The sequence below is a fragment of the Bubalus kerabau genome, chromosome 2, assembly GCF_029407905.1.
Source record: "Bubalus kerabau isolate K-KA32 ecotype Philippines breed swamp buffalo chromosome 2, PCC_UOA_SB_1v2, whole genome shotgun sequence".
In the NCBI taxonomy this organism is placed as follows: domain Eukaryota; kingdom Metazoa; phylum Chordata; class Mammalia; order Artiodactyla; family Bovidae; genus Bubalus; species Bubalus kerabau.
In genome coordinates, this window is record NC_073625.1 from 116,048,971 (window position 1) to 116,062,216 (window position 13,246).

At 49.2% G+C, this 13,246-nt stretch overlaps 1 protein-coding gene across 7 annotated transcripts in view; it reads right to left on the reverse strand.

The window, feature by feature from the left end:
• The window catches only part of SLC12A8 (solute carrier family 12 member 8), a 143,634-nt gene that overhangs the window by 114,693 nt on the left and 15,695 nt on the right, over positions 1–13,246 (reverse strand). For 5 of the 7 annotated variants that reach the window (XM_055568471.1, XM_055568474.1, XM_055568468.1 and 2 more), the window contains 2 exons: positions 7,059–7,205; positions 1,952–2,143 (listed from right to left, as the gene is read on the reverse strand). The exons of 1 other annotated variant lie outside the window; for it this stretch is intronic. In XM_055568471.1, coding sequence (XP_055424446.1) covers positions 1,952–2,143; positions 7,059–7,205 — 339 coding nt within the window. The remainder of the gene's footprint in view (positions 1–1,951; positions 2,144–7,058; positions 7,206–13,246) is intronic. One more of the 7 variants, XM_055568470.1, reaches the window with a different exon arrangement.

A 13,246-nucleotide genomic window follows, 5' to 3' on the forward strand; every position in this document is an offset into this window, starting at 1 on the left:
AACCTTCAACTAGACTGACCAACAAAAGAGGAAGACTCGAATGATTAAAATCAGGAATGAAAGGGAGACCACTGCTATCTTACAAAAACAAAAGATTATAAGGGAACCCATGAGCGATTATATGCCAAAACATTAGATAACCTATAAAAAGGACAAATTCCTAGAAAGATATAAACTACCAAAACTCAAGAAGAAACAGAAGGTCAGAATATGCCTATGTAAGTAAAGAGACTGAATCAGCAATCAAAAACTTCCTACAAAGAAAAGCCCAGGTCTAGAAGGTTTCACCACCAAACTCTCCCAAATGTTTAAAGAAGAATTAACACCAATCCTTCATAAACTCTTCCCAGAAATAGAAGAGGTGGGAACACTTCCCAACTCATTCTGTGAGGCCAGTATGATCAGGACACCCAAACTAGACAACAGTGTCACAAGAAAACTACAGATCAATATCCTTCATAATACAGAGGCAAAAATCCTCAGCAAAATGCTAGCACACTGTATCTAGCAGCATATGAAAACAGCCGCATCCTGATCACAGAGCCCAGCCCAGGTCAGGCAGAGAAGCAGCAGGGGCGTGGTGAGGACGCGGACCAGAGGGGCACAGATGTTTCTGGCTGGGCCCCAAACCAACAGAAAGCAAGCAAGCAAGGCTGTCAGTGCGATGGCTTTTCAAGAGGGGCTGCCTGCCCTCGGAAAACATCTTTGTGATCACTTTTCCTCCCAAGTCAGTTCACATTCAGGAGACTTCCTCTCTTTGGGGGTGGGGGGCAGGGTGGGGGGCATGAGCAGGGAGGGCTTCCCGTCCACCAGCACTGGTCCCCTGTCTGTGGTGTGTGCTTCGAGAGCTGAGCTTTCTGTCTACCCCAGGAAGCAGGGGACTTCTGTTTGTTCCTCTTGCAGCCTGCCTGACTATAAAACAAAGTAAAAAGAAAATCAGTATATAAATCCCCAGGATAATAAAGTAAACTGACTGTTTATTGCTCACCTCCCAAACTACCCTGCTTAAAGATCTTTCTCCATAAAGGCAAGGGGTTTTTAAGAGTGCACTGACCATGTGTCTGCCTTCCACGCATCTGTCCTACACACACACACATACACACACAGAGCTTTGTGCTGTTGGAGAATCAGATGTATTTTTGCTACAATATCCTGCCCCTGCTGCTTACAAATAAAAGGAATGGACCGATGCTTTCTTTGAGGAGACTCGTGTACTCTTACTTAGACAGATTCTTTTCTTTAAACTATTTTTTCAGCCACCCACCACCCTTTGCACCATCATTAAAGCCTTTTTCAGTCCAAGAAGTCCTCACAAAGACCTGCTTCTTAATGTCTGCACTTGTTTCCTCAGCGCTAGGTCACCATCTCTGTATTTTAGCTAAATACGCTTCAGTACTTCCCTCTCCTCAGTGGTTTTCTGAGGGCCTCCATCCACTCTGGTGAGGGGCCCCCTCATTAGTATTCTCCTTCTCGGACAGGGCGTCCACACAGGGGCTTTCAGCCTCCCTCTTGAGGCCGTCAAACCATCAATGAGCCTAGAGCTCCGGTTCATTTGAGAACTGTCTGCTTCTAGGGAAGTCCCTGGCACAGGCGAAATGTCCCCTTTTCAGTGTAAAAGTGCCCCAGGGACTAGGCCACCCAGCTGCCATTCGGGCTCCAGCCACTGCTGTGCACCCCCTCCCCAGAACAGGCTGTAAGGATGGTCCTAGCCCACACCTCCCTGCTCCCTGGCAACAGCAGGACTCCAGAGGCAGAGGTGGTGGAGGAGGAGGAGGCTTGGAGACCAAGGATCAGGGCCCTGGACCAGAGCCCAGCTCTGCCCTGAGCTCCCTCAACCACCCACTTGCGTCTCAGGTCAGCAGTGGGGGGAAGGGGGCAAGTGGAACGTGGATGAGAAGGTGGCGGCAGATGGCAAGTCAAGAGAAGCCATTCCACAGGTCGGCAGCCTCACCTGTCCAAACACATACAGCAGCCCGATGGTGCCTCCCGTCTGCCCACCAAGGACCGCAGCAATCATGGAGTACACACCGCCGCTGCCCACGCCGCAGTGCTCCCCAACCCCGATGCCGGATAGCACAGTGACCAGGGCCACCAGGGCGACGAAGGACACCAGAAACACACCCATAAGCACGCCTGTGTTTCCCTGCAGGGGGGAAAGCAAGGAGTCAGTTCAGAGTCAGGGCACAGCGGGGAGCACTGACCACCACCCCCATGTCCTCACAGGTGAGCCCGCTGGGAAAAGGCAGAGGCGGCACCACAGGGGTGAAGCCTGGGAGAGATTCCAGATGAGCCGGGTGTTCTCACAGCAAACACTAATAGACTTCCAAGCCCTGACAAGTCAAGTCAAAGCCACTTCCTACCCCCACAAGGCCCCTCCTGGCCTGTCCTCTCCCCCTCCCCACCCTCCCATCCCTCAGCCGACAACTCCCCCACAGACACACTGGGTGCCCCAGTGGTGATCTCACTGCTCCTTCACCTCCACCCTCCCACCCATGAGGCTCCCGCCTGGAATGCCTTCCTGCCCACTCCTCTTCCCTCACAAGTTGACTCCAATGCATCCTTCAAGACAGGGTCCATTTCCTTCTCCAAGAAGCTGTCCCCAAACCGCTTCCTCTGGACTCCAGCAGTACTCAGGGCTTAGTGCCCATCCCAGCACTTGTCTTACTGAGTCTGTTTCCAAGCCCATCTTACCTCTGGGCTGTGTACTCCAGGAGAGCAGGATTAGGTTTGGGGAGGGGGCGGTTTCTTCACCTTCTCCATTTCTCTTTCATTTGTGTGCACAGTGCACATCTACTATATCTACTCTCTTCTCACTCTTCTGAAAGTTACTTGTGTGTTTAGAAGTTCAATGCATTGAAAAATTGGTTAATTTATATGAAATACCTTTTATAAATGAGTAAAGAAGCATTGTTGGAGAAGACTCTTGAGAGTCCCTTGGACTGCAAGGAGATGAAACCAGTCAATCTTAAAGGAAATCAACCCTGAATATTCCTTGGAAGGACTGATGGTGAAGCTCCAATACTTTGGCCACCTGATGCAAAGAGCCAACTCATTAGAAAAGACCCTGATGCTGGGAAAGATTGAAGGCAGGCGGAGAAGGGGATGACAGAGGCCGAGATGGTTGGATAACATCACCGACTCAGTGGACAAGAGTTTGAGCAAACACTGGGAGATGGTGAATGACAAGGAAGCCTGGTGTGTGCAATCCACGGGGTCGCAAAGGGTTGGATACAACTGAGCGACTGAACCACAACAAAAGCAGTGTGGGGGTGGATTTTCAGCTGAGAGTAATGCCATACCAAGCAAAATTGATTCTATTAATAGAGAAGGGGAAAAAATGGATTTAAAGTTTGTCACAGTAAACTACAGGGTACCTAAGGGATTAGGTTTCATTCTGTTATGTTTTATTCAGGAAGTTACTTATTTTGTTGATTTTATATTTTTAATGAACTTATACTATTATCTTCCTTTGTTTTTGTGTTCTTGTCTACATGGGATACTTTTTTAAAAGTCTGTATCAATCTTTCAGTTTTCATACCAAAACTGCCACTATAACATTTTTCAAATTACAAACATGTTGCCAAATTATTCTTTAGAATATTTTCTATTTAAAAATCACTTGGGTATGACCTCTATTTTATGTTATCCCCTAAAAGCTCTACTTTATTTTTGGCATTTCACTTGTACCTTTATTTCCATGTTCAAATATGATTTTTCAGGCAAAACTAATGCCAGAATTGAAAAGGAGAGATCGCTTTAGGGCAAAAGGATGTGTTTGTGTGGTAGCAGCCTCAAAGATGGTCCTGGTGGTCCCCACCTGAAGGCATTCACGCCCTTGTGTAGCCTGTTTCCGAGTGGAGGCTGGATGGTGTGACTCACTCTTAGTAAGCAGAGCCCCGCAGAAGGGATGAAATGTCACTTCTGAGATGAGGGTATGAGAAGACCACGCCTTTCACCTTGGGCACCTGCTTCCTCACTCTCTCTAGGTTGTTGGCCCTGGGGGAGGCCAGCTGCAGGTACTGAGACAACACTGTGAAGAGGCCAACATGACAAGGCCTGACGACAACCTCATTGCGATCTTAGCAACAGACCCTCTGCCAGTGGAGCCTTCAGGTGAAACTGTAGCCCTGACTGACGGCTCAGCTGCAATCCCATAAGAAAGCCTGAGCCAGAGGCAGCCAGCTAAGTTGCTCACGGATCCCTGAACCACAGTAACCAGATAAATACAAATTTGTGACTTCAAGCTGCTAAGTACTGGAGTAATTTTTTATGCAGCAATAGATGAGAATTTATACAAGTTTACTTCACTTGGGGGATGGGGCCAACCTTCTAGATAGCCACTTCTCAAAAAATAATCATCCAGCAGAAAAGTTAAGAGGAGGCCCTAAGATTTAAGAATCAAGATAGAGATAGCCTATCCTTTCCTCCTTCCACTATTCTATAATCATCCCCTGCAGAAGGCAGAGCCCAGGGGCCCAGGCTGTCACTGCCAGGCCGCCTTCTGCCACAGCAGGCAGATGGCCGGGCCTCCCTGGGACACAGGCTGGAGGTGCTGGGGAGAGGGGTGGTACCCAGGAAGGGGAAAAGCCAGAGCTCAACCCCAGAAGCCGGACAATGCCTGCCGGCACAAGGCATCTGAGCTGGAGGCTTTGTGTTTTGTAAGGGCTCCCCTGTAAGTTATGGAGGAGTATGAGAGGCAGGGATTCACACCATCCACATTAGAGAGGTTGCTAAATCTGCTCTAAGCTTTCCACACATTAATAAAGAAAACTTTCAGACCCACTCTCAGGCTCTGGTTAAAGGTAGAACCTGAAGCTACGGGCCTGGGTATGGAGGAGAGCAAGAGCTGAGGAAGGGCTGGCCTCAACCAGCCTCCTAAGAGGGCTAAGAATCCCATATACCCCACTACAGTGAAGCTCTCATCCCCTAGAATTTACAGATGTGACAGTTAATTTTATGTGCCAGCTTGGCTAGATTATAATGACCAGTTTTTTAGTCAAACGCTAGTCTAGAAGTTGCTATAAATGTATTTTTAAGATGTGTTTAACATGTACAATCAGTTGACTTTAAGTAAAAGAAATTACATGTGTAGTTCTCACGCAATCAGAAGGCCTTAAGAGCAAAGACTGAGGTTTCCCAAAAAAGAAGGAATTTGGTCTCCAGACTGCAACATATAAGTTTCTAAGTTTTCAACTAAAAAACCTGTAACTCAATTCTTACCTGCATCTCACTTAGCCTACAGATTTTGGACTTGCCAGCCCCCATAATCACAAGAGCCAAATTCTGACAATAAACACATACACACACCTCTCTCTCTACCTCTGTGAGATGACAGAAAATATATACAGCCATCCCTCAGTATCCCCAAGGGATTAATTCTGGGACTGCTCTCAGATACCAAAATCTGTGAATCTCTCAGGTTCCATAGTCAGCCCTCCCTGACTAATTTCACATCCACAGATTCAACCAACAGTGGACCATGTAGTACTGTAGTATTTATTGAGAAAAATCCAAGTATAAAGAGAGTGTGTGGTTCAAACTCATACAGTTCAGGGGTCAACTGCATATTGGTCTCTGCACCTGGTTTCTGAAACAAAGTCCCTGAAACTTTGTCATTTCTCCAGTGACAAGAGCACTAGGAACATCTGTCATTCTAATATTAGTGTTTGACCCCATCCCTGAGCCTGGTGGCTCAGATGGTAAAGAATCTGTCTGCAGTGCAGGAGACCCGGGTTCAATCCCTGGGTCAGGAAGATCCCCTGGAGAAGGCAATGGCACCCCACTCCAGCATTCTTGCCTGGAGAATCCCACGGACAGAGGAGCCTGGCAGCTACAGTCCATGGGGTCCCAAAGAGTCGGACGCGTCTGAGCGACTACCAGTTTTTCACTTTCTATCCCTGACCCAGGGCTACTAAAACCCTTGTAAACTCCGAAGGGATAAGAGCCCTAGGAGCATCTCTTGTTCTAACAAGGCAGCTGTGAGTGCGTTCCTGGGTGGGGATTAGTCACCAGAAAGACCAGGCCATGATTAGAAGCTTGGAGTTTCCACCACCACCACCCTCAACATGCACATACACCTCTAGAGAGGGGAAAGAGGCTGGAAATGGAATCAATAATGGATCATGTATGCTGAAGTTATAAAAATCCCCAAGGTTTGGGGTTCAGAAAGTTTCCAGGTAGGTGAACACATCCACATACCAGGGGGGTAATACACTTCAACTCCACAGTGACAGAAGCTCCTGCTCCCAGGACCCTTGCACACCTTGCCCTATGGATCTCTTCATCTGTCTATCAATCTATATCTTTTATCATATCCTTTAATAAGCTAGTAAACCTAAGTGCTTCCCTGAGTTCTGTGAGCTGCTCTAACAAGTGAACTGAATCTGGGGGAGGTGTCAGGGAAACCCCCGAAGCACAGGGGCAACCTAGACCTGTGATTGGCAGCTGAAGTGGGTGGGGGCAGCTTCATGGGACTGAGCCCTTAACCTGTGCAATTTGATGCTCTCTCCAGGCAGACAGTGTTAGAATTGAGTGAAATTGTAGGACACTCAGCTGGTGTTACAGAATTGCTTGGTGAGGGGAAAAAAAACACATATCTGGTGACCAGTAGTGTCAGAAGTGAAGCGAAAGCAAAGAGAATGCACAGAGGACTGTAGGTCTTTACAATTCCCTCTGCCTCTCCAGGCGGGGCATCAGCCAAGTCACAGATCACCAGGACAGCTGGAGAGGGTCACAAACTGGAGGCAAACTTGCCATCAGTCTGCTCTCCCTGGCCCACCTCTAGTCCCACCCAAGACGCACCCTGACTTCTGTGCTCTCATTTTTGTAGTTAAATCCGTGGTGAGGCTTTCACATGAACCTCTGTCTGAGGCCCAGGTTCTCAGGATTTGCACTTAAAAAGCAATGCTAGCTACTCCATGTGCTTGATCTTGTTTCCTGTCTCTGGAGCATCTGTGCTTTAGGAATCTGTTGAGCACTCTGTGGAATACCCAAGGGTGACAGAGCTTTCCAGGTCCCAGGCCCAGAAGAGGCTCCAGGGTCACCAGCTCATCACTCACCACCAGCCAGCCGGTCCTTAAGAAAAGGACAACCCCAAAAATGTTGATCATGCAGGAGGTGAACACACCGTCCCAGGTCCCGAACAGCACCGGCTCCCATACGAACAGCTGGATCTTCCACCAGGGCTGGGGCTGGGCCAGGGCCTCCTGAAAACAGGGCATACAGCAGTCAGCTCAACAGCAGTGGGGGTAGGGGGGGATGCTGGGGGAAGTCAGCTTTAAAGCTCTGCGTTTCGCCACACCACACAGGCCTGTGCGCACTGCGATTCCTATGCCCGCATGCAGCACAGACGTGCTGTTCAGCAAACTTTGTTCCCTCTCCTTCTGCCCACTCTGGGGACTGTTTCCTAGCCTCTTTATGGGCGGTGTGGCCACATGACTGAGTTCCAGCCACTGGGATGTGGGTGAGCCTGGGATGCTGGGCTCCAGTTCACACAGTGGTCTCGAGCTCTGGGTGATGCCACCCTCCCTCTCAGTCCTCTGTTCCTGGGGGGGAACAGCAGCTCCCAGCAGTTACTAGTCTTTGGGGAACCTTACTTTACTTAGCTTTTTGTTGCTCCCGCCCTTCTAACACTTCTGTAATGAACTCTGTATGTTAAATTCCCTCTGTTTAAAAAACCTAGGGCAGTGCCTGTGTTCCTCACTGAACATGAGCTGAGACAGTGATCCCTAAGTGCCCTTTCACCCCAGACCACAGAAGCCCACGGCATCGTTTGGCAGTTGTCTGGAATGAAGGCTAACAATTGGTGAAATAGACGCTTTGCTCACTTTTCCAATTCAAAAATAACAAAGGCACTTACAGAACACTCAAACAGAAACTCTTTACTAGAAAGACTAAAACTTATGGAAATGATCTTAAAATCAGTAGCCACTCATACTAGGAACTGCTTCTGCATAGGTTTGGTAATTAAATTCAAACATCACTAGAGTCCTCCAATGGCCTCCAATTGCCACAACAGTGATGAGTGATTCTCACCTGGGGACCGGGGAGAGAGGCACCCAGTTAAGACCCACTGTGAGCAGTAAGCCTGACTGGTGCATGTATGTGAGCTGTAACTTCAGAGAGAAGGCAGGAAAGTCAAGCGACAGGGAAATCGGAGGTCCAGAGTCGGGGGCAGGGCCCCCGAACATTTGAGAACAGTGGGTGTGCCTATGATCTAGGACCAAGCCCAGCATCCAGCTATACTCAGTTAAAACGGAAGGAGAGGATACCAGCTTCCTGCCTTGTATTGTGCGCCGACAGAGGAAGAAAGGGCCTCGAATAATCATCAGGGACATCAATGAAGCCACACGGGACAGATGGGCCGGGGGACTCCTTGGAGTCTCTGACAGTCCCTGACACCAGCTGGAATGCCTTTCATCTCTGTATATTTCTGTTCATCTGTCTTTAGCAAACTACTAATGAGCAATCTCCTGAAAGTCAATAAACATGAGAACAGTGATCATGGTTCAGAGCGAAGACCTTGCCAACCTATGCTTGTCTTCAAACAAATGGTACCGAGGGACCTTGGGGTAAGTATAATAAGACTGCTTTCCAGGATCTTAATCTCAAAACCCAGGACCTGGCCCAACTTCCTGTCTCTGCTTATGTTCACTTCCTACCATGGCTTGTTGCAGGTCTATTATTTATTAGAAACAGTCATAACAATAGCAACAAGGTGTAATAACTTAGAGAGTGCTTTCAGCTTCCACATCAATTCCCTCCACTGGTGCTCATATCGCCCCCCGAGGCAGGCAGGGAGAGGGCCCCTGTCTACAGCCCGCTGAGGAAAGAGAGCCCGGGAGAAGAGACACAACTGCCCCAGGTCCACAGCTGGATTGCAGTTCCCCAACCCAGACTGCAAAACCCGCACCACAGCTCACTTGCTCTTTTCTCTCCTAAATTTCACGCTTTATGATGCAATTTCTAACACCTGGACTTTGCTTAAGTACTGCTGGCTCAGTGGTAAAGAATCTGTCTGCCAATGCAGGAAAGCCCTGGGTTGGGAAGATCTCCTGGAGAAGGAAAAGGCAACCCACTTCAGTATTCTCGCCTGAAAAATCCCATGGACAGAAGAGCCTGGTGGGCTACAGTCCATGGGGTCACAAAAGAGACAGACACAACTTAGTGACTCAACAACAACACCTGCTTTATCCTTAAAATTCCTGTTGTGATTCTAGAAACTTTATTCATCATTCATCACAGTCTTCATATTTCCACTCTGAAGGGCTGTTTTGTTTATTTGTTTAGTTACCTAATAGGATATGAAAAGCCTTTCACTCCCCAGACCTCACTGGACTAAACCAGCCTTAAAGGTGCCGCACACATGAATGAGGCAGAAACTTTAGGAGATCTTCACCCTCAGAATAAAGCTGTACGTAAAGGCATGTGAGGTTTGAAATGAGTTTGGTGGCCCCACTGTTGACCTTGTAGGAGAGTACTAGCCAGAGAGAGAGAGCTCAAACCAGCTCCCGTGCATAATAACAGCGTGGCCCCAGGGCTGGTCCAGTTCTTACACCAGTTCCAATGTGTATGTGTTTGCCCCTCATCAAGCAAGTCTCTGATACCAGCTAGGTGTCCTGTAATTCAACTCAGTTCTGACACCATCTACCCAGAGATAGTGTCACCCCACAATCAAGGGCTCAGGCCAGCAGACTGAGTCTGCTGTAATCTGTGTTTACCTGGGAAGGTAAACAGCTTCCAGGGGCTGTTGACGGAGGTTCCCACCACCCCCTTCTTGGGTTCAATTCATTTGTTAGAGTAGCTCACAGAACTCAGAGATCACCAGCTTATTATGAAAGGCTAGAACTCAGAAACCACGGGATGGAGGAGATGCCCAGGGCCAGGCTGGGGAAAGAGCCTGGGACACCCACACCTTCTCCCGGGGCAGCACCGTCACTTCATCTCCATATGCTCACCAAGCCCGAGGCTCTCTAAACCCTCTTTTTGGGTTTTCCTAGGAGGCTTCATCCACCCCACTCCAGTACTCTTGCCTGGAAAATCCCATGGATGGAGGAGCCTGGTGGGCTGCAGTCCATGGGGTCGCTAAGAGTCGGACACGACTGAGTGACTTCACTTTCACTTCTCACTTTCATGCATTGGAGAAGGAAATGGCAACCCACTCCAGTGTTCTTGCCTGGAGAATCCCAGGGACAGGGAAGCCTGGTGGGCTACCGTCTATAGGGTCACACAGAGTCGGACACGACTGAAGCAACTTAGCAGCAGCAGCAGGAGGAGGAGGAGGCTTCATCACATAGGCATGATTGATTAAATCACTGGTCACTGGTGACCGATTTAACCTCCAACTCTTTCCCCTCCCCTTAAAGTTGCAACCCTCTAATCACATGGTTGGTTCCCCTAAAAACAGCCCCCACCCTTAGGTGATTCTAAAAGTCACCTCATTAATATAAACCCAGGTGTGCTTAAAATGCATTTGTTATAAATATCAAGACATCTTAACACTTTTATCACTTAGGGAATTCCAAGGGTTTTAGGAGCTCTGTGCAAAATACATATTAGCATGAAGGTGAAAAAGTGAAAGTATTAGTCGCTCAGTCTGTCCAGCTCTTTGTGACCCTATGGCTTGTAGCCTGCCAGGCTCCTCTGTCCTTGGAAATCTCCAGGCAAGAATACTGGAGTGGGTTGCCATTTCCTTCCCCAGGGATCTTGCCAACCCAGGGATAGAACCCAGGTCTCCTGCATTGCAGGCAAACTCTTTACCATCTGAGCGACCATGGAAGCCCATATTTATCATAAATAACAGTATCCCAACCCTGCCCTCTGTCTGTCCTGCCAGCTCTCTAAGTCCCCCCAAGTCTTGCTCAGACAGGTTGCAGACAGAGCCATGCCCTCAGCATGTGCAGACCTCCAACCAGAGGACAGAGTATCAGCTTTTCCCCACTCTTGGGGGTCTCAAACCCAACTCCCTCCTTTATGGGAGGTTAAGGAACCCCAGCTCATCTACAGTACCCTCTCCCACAGAGGCTGTGGCCCACAGACACCTCCTTTGTGCCTCTGCCAGTCATCTCTGGTGCCCGGGGGAGGGCAGTGGAATCACTGGGTGAGGGGGGTGATAGTTGGGCCAGGTACTGGCAATCTTGTGATCAGCACCAACTGTTGATAACTCTCTCAGAACCTCACTGTCTTCAGATTTGGGTCCCAGTCATCTATTCCAAAATAACAGGAGTATCATTCCGTGCTCTATGGCACAGACATAACAGGCTGTGGGGAAAGGCAGATGGCAGTAAGACAGTGTGTGTGCCCAGCAGTGAGGCTTCTGGGAGACAGAGGGGGAACTAAGGAAAAAAAGAAAGCAAAGCAAGAGGGGCAAAGCATCCCTCAGAAAGGGCCCACAGACATGCTCAAGGGGCAGGTTCCTCTCTTCCTTGAGGCCCCTCAGGTGGACACTCGGCAGGTTCTGGGGTACAGCAAGTTGGAGTCTGGCCCCGGGTAATCACACCTGCGTGATGCTTGTTGCTAGGGCTTCCCTTCCTGACCTCCCAGAACAAGGAGCCAGGGCCTGGTCCCTCTGAGCCGAGGGCTGAAACCACACTGGAGACACCACAGCTGCGGGGTGGGTGTTTTAGTTCTGAAGTAGAAGCCTTTCTCTTGTGAGTAGAGAATCTTCACTCTTCGGCAGAACGTCTGGGAAGGCAGGGAAATCGCACCCTGAAATGTGTCTGGAGTGGGACACACATGGCTTCCAGCATGCAACAAGCAGAGCTGAGACAGACAAGCTCTGCCACAGGCGGCCATGTGAGCTCCCGCCCAGGAGCCTTCCTCTCAGACAGCCACCTCCCTCCGGCAGGCCATCAAGCAGGCCTGAAATGTGAGATGACACCTCTGCTTTCTGCCAGCAGCTGGAGAAAAAGAATCTGGCTTCTGCCCACTTGGGTCAGGAGCGGGTCAGAGCAGGACATGACCTGGCCCTCCCTCCCAAAGACTGGTTCTCCCCAGAGCACACACATACACCAGCAACTTGCTCTCTTAACGCTAGTTATTTAATTATCAATCACACATCAGAGAAGATCCCAAGCTGCTGCTGGCCTGTGACCCCGTGGGCACCAGCCACATTCCTCTCCTCTGACTCTGAATAAGCACCACAGGCAGAGCTGGGTAGGGGGGCAGCAGGCTTCACGGCCATGGCCACCTGTGGCCGATGAGGTAGCTACATACCTGCCTCGAGGGGGGCTGCACAGTTTAGATGAGATGATAATTGTGAAAGGCTTTTTCGTAAGCATGAAGCACATCAGGCAGTTTTAAACGTGGGTGAGGATTTCTTCAGGGCAGTTGAGAGGAAAAGGAAAGATGTCTAATTGACTGTACCTCTTCTATTAACCCAGCCTACCTGGCCTCATGTTTCAGGTGAATCCTCACTCTACAGCTCAGCCCTGCCCAGTCCCAGGGTTGGGGCAGCTGGCCCCTTCTCTGTTGCACTAGGAGTTTGAGAATGGGCATCTGATCAGCACTTTGCTATCAGATTGATGCTGGTCGTGGAAACTACTCCAGAGGGGAAGTGGCAAGGACCCATCGGGAGTGGTCAAAGTCTGATTTCCTTGGATCTGAATCTGGGCAGCACCCTTGGTCAATATTGATTTAGTCATTCCTAGCAATGTGAGATCTTTGTGGCTGTGTGGAAATCTGCATGGAGTGAGTTCAAAAGCCAGCATCTCCATAACAGTAGCTCCAGATGCTTGATCTGTGGTTTTTCCATCCTGCGTGTGCTGATCCTGGTCCAAGGCTAGGAATCTCTCAAGGCACAACCTGGTCATAGAACCATATAGGCACAGAAGCGACAAGACCCTCAGATGCCGTGAAAATGTTGATGCTGGTGGGAATTCCTAATGAGGTTCTGCCTTACAGTCACACAGCAGCAGCTCCTTCCCTACAATGCAGCCACGTCTGCACTCAGAATGCACAACCCAAAGACACTATGCTCTGGACACCTAATACCATCCCACAAATCTAAATTCCCACAGCAGCAATGCCGTGGTCACCTAAACAAGAGCTTCCCCTTCCCTTCCCAGTCTCCTTGACAAGAGGACAGAAGCTTCCTGCAAGACTCGGGCCGTCACTAGACAATCTATCTCGGCTTAATATCAGGAGGACAAACACAGGCCCTAATGTCCTTCACCAGTAACAGGCAAACTTGCTAAATATCAACTGCAAAAGATTTATTCTTCTAGATGACTCAGTGAATCAGATAATA